Genomic DNA, 16,187 nt, shown 5'->3' on the forward strand with positions numbered 1-16,187 from the left:
ACTTAAAATATTTTGCTCTCAAATTTAAAGTAGGATGGCCAGCAGTAATTATCAAATTCAGACAAATGTTTTATATACAAATGCTTTCTTTTTTTAGTCATATTGCTTCCATGCTATCAAGCCAAGACCTGAAGATAGTAGTTGGAGCACTTCAGATGGCAGAGATCTTAATGCAGAAGTTACCTGATATTTTTAGTGTTTATTTCAGAAGAGAAGGTAATGCCGTTCATGATAGTTAATTCATGGTTAATCTTTTAGTCTAAACATTATTTCAGTAGAAGTATAGTTATACTCTATAGAAAAAAAATTAAACTGTTATTTTTATGTAAGATATTTGCATGCTTACAGCTTTAATACATATAGAGCATCTTTTATAAATCTTTTGTTATAGATTGTGTGAGATTCACTGTCTGTTGATGAACACTAAGTTTCAATGATTTGAGTGTTTATGGCCCAGAAGCAATCATTGACTTTTCTTTTTATGCTGATAACATATAGTTGCCCATAAAAATTTTTTGAAAAAGTCAGAGGTCACTTTCCCAAGGAATCCTGTTAGTAGATCAGAACAGCTGTAAAAGGGATTATTTTTTTACTTCACTATGTAGATAATGGAATATTTCAAGGCTTGGAATAATCTTCAGAATGCAATTGGTGTGTCCTCTAATTTGAGGAATTTCAATGTCGAAATCAGCCTAGGGGACATGATACTTTTCCATTCTTTTCTTGAAGACCTCAAAGATGAAACTGTATCACTCATTTGGGTGTTTTATTCTTTTTAAACCTGCCAAGATAACAAAAGTTCCTTCTCGTCAACAGAAATCTCTTTATGGGTCTTTTTGGTCTATTAGGTTACTTTGGTCTTGTGAGGATGCAGAAAATGATGGTGTTTTCCCCTCACGTAACACTTTATCTTCAGTCTTAGAAACAATTCTGGTTCTTTATGCATATGATCTGTTTTCCATTCTTTTGATCACCTTTTCTTATGCTGGATTCATCTCTCTTTACATCTTGAGAATGTAACAGACATGTTAGTGTAATAGTATTGAATCAAATGGGAAGAAGTTTTCGCGGTTTCTTATTAGCTCTGTTCAAATAGCAGTGAGTTTTCAAAAAAAATCCAGCACTACACATTTATGTGAAATAGAAGGCAAACTCTCTCCATTTCCCAGAGATAATAACTGTGGTTAACAAATCAGGTTTTCTGTGCTCACATAAATGCCTGGTATGTACTCTTATTTTTAGCCTTAGATTATCTTGTATTTTGCATTCTGTATTTTGTTTTTGGTTTTCTGTTTTTGTTGTTTGCTTTTAGTTGCTTTCTGATTTGGAAGCATATCAGAATCGGTCTTTTTTCTCAATGATTTTTTTAAAAACTTTGGTAGAATCAACTATGCCGTCAGGTTGAATTTCCCGCCCCCAAATATTTATATAGCATTTACATTATGAAGTTTATGGAGGAATGTAGATTGGTTCTACCCCTTTGCATCTGGCTTGTCTCACTGTTCTTTCAGGTTCCACTTAAATGTCACTTACTCCTAAAGATCTAGCCTGCCTTCTAGATTGTTACATCTCCCGATTGTATGCTCCAACAGCACTGTATTTTCTTTTTCATAAGCAGTTCACTCTTTATTTGTAGTTTCTTGTTAAATGTATCTTTCTCATTAGTTAATAAGTGCCCTGAATCCATTTTTCTTAGCCATGGCCATATCCTTAGTCCCTAGCACACAGTCTGGCATATGATTGCTGCAAATAATACTTACGGAACGAATGCCTGAAGTTTGAATTCATTCAGACTTTTTTTTTTAATAAAAAGAATCTGATGGAAAGCTCTGAACTCTTCCCCAGAAAAATGTGATTGTGTGAACATGCACTCACCTACATTCAGACACACAGATTTGCATATAGTTTTACACACCGATATTCAGACACACACCTTTATATTCCCCCCTCCTCTCATGTACATCTTGCCACAATCCAACCCCAAATATAAACCCTGCCTTATAAGTTACTGTTCATTTCTCCTCATACACCTCCAAGGATGTGAAAATCACCATCCTTCAATAGCTGGTGTTCTCTTTTTTTGGCAGTAGTGTTACTGTGATCTTATCTCATTGTAGTATTTGAAGTTAATGACTGTAGGTCTTTTTCTTCCTTCTGGCTATCAAGCCACAGGTGCACTGCATTTCTGTAATTGCTTATTGTTTTTATAAAGGGTATTTTATTTCCAGTAGGAATTTACATGTGACCCCATTACCTATCCTACATTCGGGTTTTGAGTATGGCAGACAGTTTAAATATCTTTTCTTTAATTTTGAATTTGCCTACTACTTTTCTTTGGAGTCAAGTTGAAGACTCTGGCACCTAAAGTTATTTTCCTATTTGCCGGGTACTTTTTATTCATTCCTTGTGAATCCGTGTTAGCATTTAGGGATCTTATAATGGTGGGGAGGTGGTCCTGATTAACACATACTCTCTTTAATCTCTGCTCTGTAAAGGTGTAATGCATCAAGTAAAACACTTAGCAGAATCGGAATCATTGTTGACAAGTCCACCAAAGGCATGTACGAATGGGTCAGGATCCTTGGGGTCCACGACGTCTGTCAGCAGCGGAACAGCCACGGCTGCCACTAACGCCTCAGCTGACTTGGGATCCCCCAGCTTGCAGCACAGCAGAGATGATTCCTTAGACCTGAGCCCTCAAGGGTAAGTCAGAGTTTTGCAGCGATTTTTGTGCTCTTTGCCTTTAACTCTGCCCTGGTACCTGAGACTCACACAGGGAAGTAAATGGTAAAATATTATGGAGAGTGTACGTTTTCTATTTTTCCATGTATATTGTGTTAGATATTTAATGGGAATGGGAAGAAACCTGTTGTATTGAGCCATGTTTAGGAACCACAAGAGATACATGGTGTTTCCATACAAGGGAACTAAGGCTCAGAGAAGCTAAGTGACTGGTATAGTGTCATGTACTTATTTTACAGATGCGGGATTTGAGCTCTCATTTCTGATTTCATAATCTTGCGATTATTTACTATATTGCAGCATACATACCAGCTTTAAGAAATCCAGATATTTAATATAGTGAAAAATATTAAAAATCGGAATTTTTAGACTGTAAAGGAAAAAAGATCCCGATTTCCCATTTATCTTTAACTGGCATATGGGAACTTTTGCTGTTAATAAAGGCAAATGAGAGTTCTAAGTTCTCTGCTTCCACCTCTTTTTTAATTCCTTTGTTGTACTGTGCTGCTGAGAACATTACCAAACCCTCGTGTTGGTTTTCATTTTGTTGTATTGAAACAAGTCACACTCTAAAAGTGTTTTTGTTTCTTTGATGTAAGCTGAAAAGTAGATCTTGGTAAAACATTATACTTAATAAGTGGGGTCCAAACATTTAATCTTACAAGCTGCAAGGTAGCATTGTCCTGTGAAGCTAGCCCACTCCGAACCCCAGCTGCTTTTGGTGCCCCTTGGTGGCAGTTGTCCAGCCTGGTTTAAGTATGAATTTGGCAGTTCTGTGACTTCTGGCACAGCCACTGTTAATTTTAGGAAGCTGCTGGGTTTAAGTGGTACCATGTAGTGGGCACAGTCCAAGGAGTCTGAGAATGCTAGAGACCCTCCACCTTCACTGTTTTCAAGTTGGATTATCTTGCCATTTTCCCTCCCAGCCTTGCCTGCCTCTCTACTTCCTCCCAAGCCCCGCTCCCTCCCCCAGCTGCTGCAGTAACCTTAAGTCATTGCAGATGTTACAGAAAAATCCGATCTGACTTTTTTGGCCAGCCCAATACTATATTATAGCACAGGCACTTGGTAAAATACGATGCAGCTCAGACAAATGCCGTATTTCTGAGCTACATACGTAAAATATATGAAACAAATATGCAATGCAAGAACCTATATGATTATAGGTTCTGACAGTTGATACTCTTAAAGAAAGAGGAAAGGACCTTTTTCTTAAAATACTTTCAGAGTTTTAAGTGATTCCTTTCTCTTCTAATATGGTTTTAAATGAAAAGTTTATATAAATTCGTAAAGGTGGAATTGTTTAACTTCAAGTTTATTCCTTGAAAGTTCACTTGTCCTGATCGTCAGGTATATTGATCACACTATTAAGTGTTTTCAGGAGACATGTCAGATGTTGGAAGACTTTAAATATTTTTTTCAAACTTTTTCTTACTTGGGTCATAGACCAACTGAACTAGAACTTTTTTTCTTCTTCCCCACTTTATGTAGCTTTGTTATTTGAAGGATGATATTTTAAACTATTTCTAGTGGTGTTAAAGATAGTGAAAATAGCACGCAAAGGCTACATACGTTCTGCTTCATATATTCTAATTCAAAATAGGCTACTCAGACTATCACTTGCCACATTTGTTTACAGATAATTTTGAATTTTTTAAAAAAGTACTTATAAATGCATTCATTTAGGATGTTATTGCCATTACACACCATGAAATTCCTTTGGGTAGTATTGGAAAGTATTTTGATAATATTAACACTCAATGCTATGTATATTTTACTTATTGTCATTTAGGTTAGGGAAGAAATAAGGTACCCAAATTTAACATATTCTTTTTCTAGTTTATGCATTGCATATTTGTTTCCTGTGCTTTATGTATGTACTGCATTTAATATTGGAGTTTAACACAGGATTAATGAGATATTCTATTTGGTTTTCTTTTTTTAAATTAATTAATTAATTAATTTCTTTATTTCTTTATATTTGGTAGCATTGGGTCTTCGTTGCTGTGCGCCGGCATTCTCTAGTTGCGGCGAGCGGGGGCTACTCTTCAGTGTGGCACGTGGGCTTCTCGTTGCGGTGGCTTCTCTTGTTGCAGAGCTCGGGCTCTAGGCGCGCGGGCTTCAGTAGTTGTGGCTCACGGGCTTAGTTGCTCCACGGCATGTGGGATCTTCCCGGACTAGGGCTCAAACCCGTGTCCCCTGCATTGGCAGGTGGATTCTTAACCACTGCACCACCAGGGAAGTCCCTGGTTTTCTTTTTAGTAGTTCAGTATAGTCAAATAGCTAGCTATTTTCTGAACTAATCATTTTCTGTGTCTTGTACACTTCTAGAACATTGGTGCAGAGTTGGCATTAAATAATCACTAAATGAAAAATACCCTGTTATAACAATATTCTGCCATTTTAGCTTGCTTTTAAATGAGTGATGATACTAAATCATGGTAAGTGCTAAACTTATCCCATGTTTTCCCATGTGACAGTCGATTAAGTGATGTTCTAAAGAGAAAACGACTGCCAAAACGAGGATCGAGAAGGCCAAAGTATTCACCTCCAAGAGATGATGACAAAGTAGACAATCAAGGTAATTTTTGTGATGAAACTGTGAGGCAGTAAAGGGAAAGGTGGTAGCAGTTAAGGATACATACTTCATTAAAATTGCTGATAGCTTTGAAGCATGCCTGAGTTTCCTGAATTCCCAGTGTTGTTAGTTCTTTTAGCTAATTTATTAAGAGTGGGAATCTTAAATTTCAGTTGGTTTTCATCGATTGCACTGAAATGATTTAATCATCATTCTCTTTTCATAGCTAAAAGCCCCACCACTACGCAGTCACCTAAATCTTCTTTCCTGGCAAGCTTGAATCCAAAAACGTGGGGAAGGTTAAGCGCACAGTCTCACAGCAACAACATTGAACCGGCCCGAGCTGCGGGAGTTAGTGGTCTTGCCAGGGCCGCCTCAAAGGACACCATATCCAATAACAGGTAAGGTGGAGGGTTCTGTGTCACCTCTGTTCTCAGGTCAGAAAAACTTCACATTTTTCGGTCAGCATATTTATTATATGGAGATGAAACATGGACACAGATCTTTAATTTATGCTCAGAGGTGGTGGCATAGCTCAAGGATGGAGCCGATTCTCAATTCTTGAACCCTGTGTCTGGCTTTGTCCTGCATTCCAGTCTCACATTTTAAAATTCCTTTCAACATGTCTACTTGGGCGTTGTGTATGTTCAGAGCCAAACAAATAGGTTTCCCATTGAACCTGTCCCGTAGTTCTGTTCTAGAAAAAGAAAGCGGACGTATTTTTTGTACACATACGTGCGCGCTCTTTTATGATAACCCTCCTCTACCCTTTACAATGGAAGGTAAGGCTCTTAGAGCAGAGCCCTTTTTTAGAAACTTAGAATTCTGTCAGCTCAATGATTTCACACCAGTTTATGGCATTAAAAAATTATTTCTTTAAAATCCTATGGATTGTTTTGTCTTTTGGCTCTGGGTGTAACATACCAGCAAGGAGTGCTGCTTCTGCAAATAAGACATTTAAAAAAATCAAATTCCATTGGGAAAACAAGGAAGTTCTTTTTGTTTGGTTGATTGCTTTGGTTGGTTGGTGGTTCTGAACTTAAGTTAATAAAAATAATTAAGCAAATAGATTTCTGAAGCCATCAGAATTTGTAATTTAAACAGCGAGGTCTCAGCTGTCATAGCTAATTGTGCACCTAATAGGTGGATGTTTCTTTTCTATAGTTCTTTACTTCAGCTCTCCAGGGAACATAAATAAAGGACAGTGCAGATATGTCTGTACCTTAGAGAACAGTCATGTAAAATTGCTTTCAGGTGAACACTCAGGAAACTCTTAGGTTGTAGAGTCCCTAGAAGTTAGAACTGTTTCTTTGGTCTTCATGTAATGACCTGAAATGTATTTTAAGTACCTGTGCATTTCTCTAGGTATATCTTAGCCCACTTTCAAACTGAAACTTAATTGGGTTAATGTGGAATCTGAATTTACTAGTCTATAAGCATAGGCCAAAAAGGATTTTAAATGTAGCAACTATTTGCCTTTGACCAGAAGTTATAATTGAAATCCTTTCTGTGTACACTGAGACTTTAATATCTTTTTCCTTCTGGCAGAGAAAAAATCAAAGGTTGGATTAAAGAGCAGGCGCATAAATTTGTAGAGCGTTATTTCAGTTCTGAGAACATGGATGGAAGCAACCCTGCATTGAATGTCCTTCAGAGACTTTGTGCTGCAACCGAACAACTCAACCTCCAGGTACCGTGACTGGTGCATCTGGCTGGTTCACTTCTGTCTCTTCCGGCGTCTCTTCCGTCCTGCTCTTCTTTTCCTTGGTGACTCTCTAGCTTTTTAGCCAGACATGTACCTTTGCTGCTGACATTTCTTTAACTTGTCCCTTGACTTTTCGTGCATCATTTTATCATTAGATGGGCTAGACATCTGGTCTTTGACTTTCTTTCCTTCACCTCCCTTATTTCTTGACAAACGAAGAGACTTTAGAAATGTCCCTCAAGCACATCTCTTCTCTCAGTCCTCTTCAGCTACAGGTGTTAGCATTGAGAAGACCTTCCTTAACCCCTCTTTACCTGTGGCCTGAGAGTACTCAGAGAGGATAGAGATGTAATAACTAAGCCTTTTGTGTTTCATTTGACTCTGTTTGCATTTTTGATATACTTTGAGCAATATGCGTAGTACATGTTTTCCAAGAAGTTGTCTGTTTCATTCATACTTTAAATGTACTAATGTAAAGCCATACCTTGAACTCTTGTTATATCTCTTTTCATTTTGGTATTGTAGCTCCATTCCTCCATTCGTATTCTCATCCTTTGTCTTTTTTTTATTTTTTAACACAATTCCATTGGTTGAATATGAAGGTTTTTGTTTTTTTTTTAATGTTAGTATGGATACTGGTTTTTTGTCATGAAGTAGTAACATTTTGTGAATGTGTGTGTAGGTAAGGTGTTATTTTTCAAAGCTCTACCAAGAATGCACCACCTGCCCCTGCCTTCTTTTTTAAAGGTGTTAAGAAAGTATCCAGTTGCTTTTGGGGAAATGTGAATTGTGCATGTAGTAAAGGCTGTCTAAATCAGTAAATACTGTTTCCGACTCTTGCAGGGGGACGGCGGAGCTGAGTGCCTTGTAGAAATCCGTAGCATAGTCTCCGAGTCAGATGTTTCGTCATTTGAGATCCAGCACAGTGGGTTTGTGAAGCAGCTGCTGCTTTATTTGACATCTAAAAGCGAAAAGGATGCTGTGAGCAGAGAGGTCAGATTAAAGAGATTCCTTCATGTATTTTTTTCTTCTCCGGTAAGTTATCTAATAATAATGCCTGTGTGTCTTATTTCAAGCGTCATTGTTCGCTAGTGTGTATATTTTCATCCCAGTAGTAATTTCGAGTAGTTTTTGGTCAAGATATTGAGGTAAAGTATTTAGCTTGCTTATTATACACAGTTGGATTCATTAGTCTTTTATACATCAGGTAAATAATAAAACAACGAAATGGTGAGTTGAAGCAAGGGCCTGTTCTGTGGTTGATGAACCTTGAGTCTTTGTTTTTCTGTCAGGCAAGCCATTAATAGTAGTCTCTCACTTGTGAATGTATTTTATTCTCAATATCTGTTTTTAAACATATTGCAGTTTGCAGTATATTTTTTTAAGGGAAGTACAGTAGACATAGTGTAGCTATAGACATAAGATAGAGTAGACACATATACATTTCTATTTTGTATGTAAAACACAGAACTAACAATTGCATTGAAGAGTACTTAATCACCATTTATAATGTGGATTATGAGACCAGAAGCCACAGAGCAGCTTCAGTTCCTTCACCCTCAGTGAGTGAGAGCAAGAGAGTAACCTGAACACTGTTGACTCAACATCACTCTGCTTGTTCATATGGCTTAAGAGAAGGCATCCCTAGGGAAGATTCTCTGGTTCAGCTGTGTAATAGGGCTAAGGACAAGTCTCCTGTGTGAAACTGTGTCACCATGTCTTTTCAGTGTTTGCAGGCATTGCTTATATTATTTTAACTTGTGCAGCTACCTAAAGCAGAATTGATGTTTATTTGAGAATCATTAGATGTGTAGCAATATTGGATATAGTTTTATACCATGCTTAAAATTATGTGCAGGTCTGTAATCTCTTATCTGAAACTCCTTGGGGCTGGATGGGTTTCACGAGTTCTACCATACAGTATATACAGCATGTATTACCTGATATATCCCCAGTGGATTCTGAACAGTACTTTGTACACATTAAATATTTTTGCAGCAAAACATAGGACTATTCCTACTAAATAAAGGTTGAATAAAGACTCCAAATGGCCTTGTGTCTGTCTGAGTCAGGTTTTGCCACTAAATGAGTTGTGTTTTCAAGCCTTTTGGACTTAGGAATTGTGAATATGGGATTGTGGGCCTGTACAGAAAGAATGTCTTTATTGAAATAATTTCTTTGGAAACAGTGTTCTAACCAAATCCATCAAAAAAGGTTCAGTAGATTAGATCTTGTAAAACTGCCTATTAAATTTTCTTGTTGAGCATTCCATTTTCATGAGGCCTTGCTTAACCTATTGGTTTATTTATAACTTCAGCTTCCTGGAGAGGAGCCCATTGGAAGAGTAGAACCAGTGGGTAATGCACCTTTGTTGGCATTAGTTCACAAGATGAACAACTGCCTCAGCCAGATGGAACAGTTTCCAGTCAAAGTGCATGACTTTCCGAGTGGAAATGGCACAGGAGGCAGGTAAGGATCATTGCCTAGGTGTGCCCTTGCCATTGGACTTTATGCTTTATTTTGTTGAGGTAAGGTGGCAAGAGGTCTAGTGACGTCTTGGTCTGCTCAAAGAACATTCATGTATAAGGACCGCAGAAATTAAATATTCTAAAGTGTGAATCAAATAATTTTTATCCATAAAGTCGTACCCCGTATCTTAAACATGATGTTTTGAAAATATAAAACCAACTTGTGCTGGAAAGTTGTAATAGGCTTAGTTTTCCTTAAATTGATGTACTTTAATATATAAAGCTTTTCTCCAAGAAGTTTGTAGATATGGATAATAAAATGTTTACTTTCTGTGCAATAATGTGATTTCATTATAAGTGGTTTTGCAAAAACTTTGCATTTTGATGGGCTTTAACAAATAAGTTTATTTTTTTTCCATAATAAAGTAGTTTTACAGGACTCATGAAGTGCTGCAGAAAGAATTCATTAAGTTCATTGTTGTGTTCTTACGGAATGTTACGTGCTTCCTGGAATATTATGACTAGTTTCCTAGAAAATTTTAAAAAGTAGTTTGGGTTTAAAAAACACAGTCTGGTGTGTTTTAAAGATATTTAAAATTCTGACTGAATTAAAACAGTATGCATTATTGAATAATGAAGTGATCAGTGTGGACTAGATTTTTTTCTGCTTTGAAATTTAATGTAGAGAGTGGTATTTAATTTTGATTATTAAACTGTCCTGGAAGATTTTTATGAAATAAAGGGACACTTTCAAATATATTTGAGAAAACCATAGTGTTTTACATTTTTATCTAAATTTGTGTAAAATATGTCTGTTTACATATGTATATACCAATATAATGGAATATTCTTTCCCACACCCCTGTTTGCATGTGTTATGGAACCTTGTAGATAACTGCATTTTAAACTCGTCTTACTCTTGCCAGACCTTTTCAGAAATGAGCAGTTGAATATCATTACCAGGTATAGACTGGTATAGCTATTAAACTGCTTCACTCAAAAGACTATAGCAAAGTAAAATTTAAAGGTTAGTTTTTAAAGTAATTTTGTAGCTGAAATCTTTGAAAGCAAAAATGAGAGGGTTTGTTGTTTGTTTTTAAATAAATAGGATTTAGTAGGCAATGGCAAAATATTGCAGAAGTGAGCATGCCCGAATGGTTCAGGAATTTTTATCCTGCGGAAATAATTAAATCTTGATCGTGAGGTATTTCCGCTTACATAGATTCATGGTGGGACAGAGATGGAAGGTTGATTTAACGTTTTCATATGCATGTGTACACATCCTCTTTTATTTCTTATTTTATCATAAAAAGTTTTTTCCAATAACTTGGAATTGCTGGCTTTACTATATACATAACTGGTAAGTGCTACTTTGTGTCTCAAGAAAAATGCAGAGTTTGTATTATCTTGCTTTTATTTTAGTTAGTGTATGTTGGTTTTGAAAATAATAGAATAACTTTTTTTTCATAAATTATCTTGAGCTTTTCTCTCAACAGAGGATCACAGGCTTTAAAATTTTTCAACACACATCAGTTAAAATGCCAGTTACAAAGACATCCAGACTGTGCAAATGTGAAGCAGTGGAAGGGTGGACCTGTCAAGATTGACCCTCTGGCTTTGGTGCAAGCAATCGAGAGATACCTTGTAGTTAGAGGTACTTTCTGTACATGTATATTGTGTGTTTATGTGTACATTTGGGATGAAATTAATATTAAGGGATATATAAATTATTTCCCTATTGCTGCTTCTGTCAAAACCTAGCATCAGGAACTTCTGTACTCATCATTTATTTTATATGTAGTATGTAGAAATTTTGTAGGGATTGACTGCTTACTTGGTTGATTGGGTGATGAGTTACTTTATCCTGGTGGAATGTAATAGAAATCACATTTTGTATCTGACAGTTTTCTTAATCTTTCTGCTTTGTAGATCAAAATGTAATATACATGTTTTTCTAGGAATATGTTAGTTTAACCAGTATATATAGGCTTTTCTTTGCCACATGAAATTGCTAGGAGTTTAACAGACTTCTTGGGTCCTTAGGGTATGGAAGAGTAAGAGAAGATGATGAAGACAGTGACGATGATGGCTCTGATGAGGAAATAGACGAGTCTCTGGTAAGGTGCTGTTCTTACCAAGTTTTAATGTGTAAAGTTCAGGGCCTGTAGCTTCAATGGCTTTTGTTTTGCTTTATTTAGGCTGCTCAATTCTTAAATTCAGGAAATGTACGACACAGGCTACAGTTTTACATCGGAGAACATTTGCTGCCGTATAACATGACGGTGTATCAGGCCGTACGGCAGTTCAGTATACAGGCCGAAGATGAACGGGAGTCCACGGATGATGAGAGCAATCCTCTAGGAAGAGCTGGTATTTGGACGAAAACTCATACAATATGGCAAGTCTGAAAATGATTTTGTTTGGTTTTTCATCAACATTGATACTGTTTGTGTGTTTTGGAATTCCTGTTACTGGCTGGCTTGCATAAGGAGAGAGGGGACTCTAAATTCTATGTTTTATTATTGAAAGCCACTTCAAATGTTCCATCTTGTGTGTGTGCATGTGTGTGTATGTGTGTATATTTAGCTTCCTCATTAAGTCTACTTGAAAATGTGTTTGGGCAATAAATAATCATAATTTGCACCTACTTTTCTAGTAGCTTCATTTCAAGTCTTTAAATAAGGCAAAAATGTCTCCGTAAGATGATGTTCCTTTAGGTAGTACGAAGTTCGGCATCTCTGAGCCCTTAGACGCATTTGCATGCAGCTTCTTGCATTGTTGGTGAATGTCTACTACTTATTTAAACAGGGTGATTCTTCTCAGAGCCACCCCCTGGAGTTTCTCAGGTGGCCCCTCCTAGGTGATCTTTTCTAGGAAGCAGTCCCATTGGCAGTTCTCCAAATCCACAACTAGGGAGAGAGAGGATAGCCCTCAGAGAGTTGTTCTGGTAACTCTGTGGTGTCTGTGGCTTGCACTTTGGCCTTGCAGAATAATTTGCCATTTTAAAATCTACTTTGGGTTTACATACTCTTATTACTTTAGGTACAAACCCGTGAGAGAGGATGAAGAAAGCAATAAAGATTGTGTTGGTGGCAAAAGAGGAAGAGCCCAAACAGCTCCAACAAAAACTTCCCCTAGAAATGCAAAAAAGCACGATGAGTTGTGGAACGGTAAGTGATGTCTAGAGGGGCAAGGAGATCGCCATGGGGCAGTAGTCTTCCTGTCTTGACAGAGTGATTTATATCTAGTAGTAAAATCTTTTAATATAATTTATAAAAATATGAATTACTACAAATGCTTGGCTGCTTTTAATTGAACCCTTGACTTTAATGTCTAGAAGGTGAAAAGTTATCTTGAAAGAATTTGTGGGAAAACTTACCATTCTTTCCATGAAGAATTCATGTTTTTATGAAAACAAAAACAAATTTCATTAGTAGAGCATATGCACTAAAGAAGAGGCTGAACATTGGCAGGTTGACCCTTAATTTTTATTGTTATTCATTATAATAGTGTGATCCACCAATTATAGAAGGAATAAAAAGTTCTGCTAGGTTATAAAATGACTACAGAAAGTAGTAAAACCTCCCAATTGACTTACCTTCCTTTGTAGTATTTCCTTCCAGTCTAACTTTGCTCATTTCCTCCCTTTCTTTCTTTCTTTTTTTTTTTTTTTTTGCGATACGCGGGCCTCTCACTGCTGTGGCCTCTCCCACCACGGAGCACAGGCTCCGGACGCGCAGGCTCAGTAGCCATGGCTTACGGGCCCAGCCGCTCTGCGGCATGTGGGATCTTCCCAGACCGGGGCACGAACCCGTGTCCCCTGCATCGGCAGGCGGACTCTCAACCACTGCGCCACCAGGGAAGCCCCTCTCCCTTTCTTTTTTATAAGATGGTTACAGTGCCTTACCAATAGGCTGCAGTCCTTGGGGACCAGCTCCTATCAGGGATTTCTAAACACTGGTGTTGTTGATGAAATTTTCCCTGATCCACAGAAGTAAGGGCATTGTAGCAACTTTGTTTTTCATAAAACTCAGTTTTTTCTATATAAAAGGGTGTTTGAGATATTTGTTTTCTATGTTTTTGGTATTAAAACAATTGCCCTTTTATGCAGAGATAGTGTTGTGATTTTTAATTTCTTTGCTTGGTAGAAGTAAATGGCAACAGTTTCAATCTCTCTTTTTTTTTAATGCTATTACTTTATGAGATCTAAGAATAAAGGAATTGCAGATCCTACTTGGAAACTATCACAGTCTATCATGTCCTAAGTCTTGGATTAAATAACCAAATCTTATTTTTATCAGATTTATAACTTGGGAGTATTTGTTTATCTTACATGGCCATTTTAAACCGGATATAAAAAAATCCAGGAAATTTCTGTAACAGTGAACTTAATTTAAACACCTTTTCTTTACTCCTCTCTGGCCATTTTACTGTCAGTTATTTTTCTGATATAAAGGAGGAATGCAAAGGAGTCAGTTTTTCTCCTTTACAATGTATGAGTATGGGAGAGAAAGTGAAATTTTCCTAAGCCTGGATGATTTATCTATAAGATAAAAAGGGGAAAAAAATTGTTCAAGCTGTCAGTACTCTACTAGTAAGATACCGAGCGTTAAATCTTAACCACTCGTGGTTACTGTTTTTAGGCATGTTGAGATGATGCTGGCTTCGTTGACTCTGCCTTTCTAACTTTGATCAACACTTTGATCAAACTTTGATCTTTTGCCCTCTAGATGGAGTGTGCCCGTCAGTATCAAATCCTTTAGAAGTTTACCTCATACCCACACCACCTGAAAATATAACTTTTGAAGACCCTTCATTAGATGTGATTCTTCTTTTAAGAGTTTTACATGCCATCAGTCGATACTGGTATTACTTGTATGATGTGAGTAATGTTGTCTACTTTCGAACTTTTCCCTGATGTGTTGTCCATTACATGTTTTTTCTTAGTGTCTGTCTAGTGCTTGATCAGTTTCCTGTTGTACTAGAAGTAGAAACAATGATTCAGCTGAACAGCACAGATCCTAGCCCAGCATGTATGAAAGATACTCTTCCAGTATGTTAGTAAGAACAAAGCGTAAAGCAGCTCTGTGTACTTCATACAGTAAAGTCACCTATTTTGAGTTTAAAAATATGGTCAGATTTTCTTTTGCATTTATATTTCAGTGGTAGTATTTATACGATAACTTGAGCAAGTGGTTTTTACAGGGCAAGATGGATATTAAGTAGTTTCTTAGTCTTTGCAACTGATATTTCCCCAAAATACTATAGAATGCTCTGAACAATCATACCACTTAAGAAATATTAACGTTCAACTTGCTGGTTTTAATCTCCAAAAACATGAATCTATTTTACTGTAAAAGCTGTATCAACAAGAAAAATTCTGCATTCTCCCAAATGTGTCATCATTAGGTAAAAATTCATCTAGGCAAAATAGTATTTATGCTTTATTTTATTGTTTTTAAGAATTAAACTGCCACCTCGGTAGTCTTAAGAGCAATATAATGAAATATACATACATTTAATTTAGTTCTCTAGGCAGACCTAGCTCTCTTGGCAGACTTGTAAATATTCTCTAGCTATAATTTATAAAATTAAGCTACCACATAAAAATTGAACATTATTAGTTAAAAAATCTTTAGGTACCTTTAGCTAAAAGTTCATTTATTTAAGATGTGTATTAAATTCAAGTGAAAGTTGAATGCTTGTCTTTGATACTTCGCTAGTGGAGGGAAGAGTGAAGGAGCTGGCCCTGCATGAAGCGTTCGCTATGTCAGTGGTGCGTGGGGGTTGGGCTGTCTCAGCTGTACGTTGTGAGAGCTGTCATTCAGGTTGGGACATACCAACAGGAAGCTGTATGTTGGAAACCAGCAGGGGAAATCTCGGCACTCTGCACGCGTATTTGGGAATAAAGGAAACGATGGTGACTATAATCCTAATGTTTTACTACATAATAGACTTTTTTTTTTTTTAACATTTACAGAATGCAGTGTGCAAGGAAATTATCCCAACTAGTGAATTTATTAACAGTAAGTTGACAGCAAAAGCAAATAGGCAGCTTCAGGATCCTTTAGTAATCATGACGGGAAACATCCCAACATGGCTTACTGAACTAGGAAAAACCTGGTAAGACGATCACTTCTGTAGTGGTGGGCTTGGGGGTGTTATCATTGTGTTGATCTTTATATATCTTGTTACAAAAACATAGTCTTTAGCAAACCTATTTAAATGTGTTTAGTTAATGCGATTTTTGATCATAGCTTGCTTAATTGTGTAGCTTCAGCATCCAAACAGGCTAGATGAGCTGGGGCCGGCACTAGGTCTACTTGATAGTATCTTTATGTATGAAATAGGGAAGTACACAAGGATTTTTAGTGAGGAGATTCAGCCCTCTTCCATCATAAAATTGGACACCAGAGGTGGAGTTTGGTTGATTCTCTCTCTGAGCCTGTTTGGGTCCAGACCTACATTCTTGGAGACTGTAGGACTGCACTGATGGATACGGGAGCCACCAGCCACATGTAGCTGTATTTACGTTTATTTGTTTTTTTTGTTTGTTTGTTTTTGTTTTTGCGGTACGCGGGCCTCTCACTGTTGTGGCCTCTCCCGTTGCGGAGCACAGGCTCCGGACGCACAGGCTCAGCGGCCATGGCTCACGGGCGCAGCCGCTCCGCGGCATGTGGGATCTTCCCGGACC

General features: G+C 37.2%; 1 protein-coding gene across 17 annotated transcripts in view; it reads left to right on the top strand.

Moving 5' to 3' along the window:
• The window catches only part of TRIP12 (thyroid hormone receptor interactor 12), a 147,392-nt gene that overhangs the window by 111,483 nt on the left and 19,722 nt on the right, over positions 1–16,187 (top strand). For 11 of the 17 annotated variants that reach the window (XM_060301748.2, XM_030880116.3, XM_030880998.3 and 8 more), the window contains 13 exons: positions 98–216; positions 2,496–2,703; positions 5,223–5,323; positions 5,547–5,721; positions 6,869–7,010; positions 7,869–8,060; positions 9,343–9,494; positions 10,975–11,147; positions 11,537–11,610; positions 11,692–11,891; positions 12,536–12,663; positions 14,224–14,375; positions 15,474–15,616. In XM_060301748.2, coding sequence (XP_060157731.1) covers positions 98–216; positions 2,496–2,703; positions 5,223–5,323; positions 5,547–5,721; positions 6,869–7,010; positions 7,869–8,060; positions 9,343–9,494; positions 10,975–11,147; positions 11,537–11,610; positions 11,692–11,891; positions 12,536–12,663; positions 14,224–14,375; positions 15,474–15,616 — 1,959 coding nt within the window. The remainder of the gene's footprint in view (positions 1–97; positions 217–2,495; positions 2,704–5,222; positions 5,324–5,546; positions 5,722–6,868; positions 7,011–7,868; positions 8,061–9,342; positions 9,495–10,974; positions 11,148–11,536; positions 11,611–11,691; positions 11,892–12,535; positions 12,664–14,223; positions 14,376–15,473; positions 15,617–16,187) is intronic. The other 6 variants (XM_030880566.3, XM_030880652.3, XM_070045890.1 and 3 more) reach the window with 1 other exon arrangement.

Source organism: Globicephala melas, chromosome 7 (genome assembly GCF_963455315.2).
Source record: "Globicephala melas chromosome 7, mGloMel1.2, whole genome shotgun sequence".
Lineage (NCBI taxonomy): Eukaryota > Metazoa > Chordata > Mammalia > Artiodactyla > Delphinidae > Globicephala > Globicephala melas.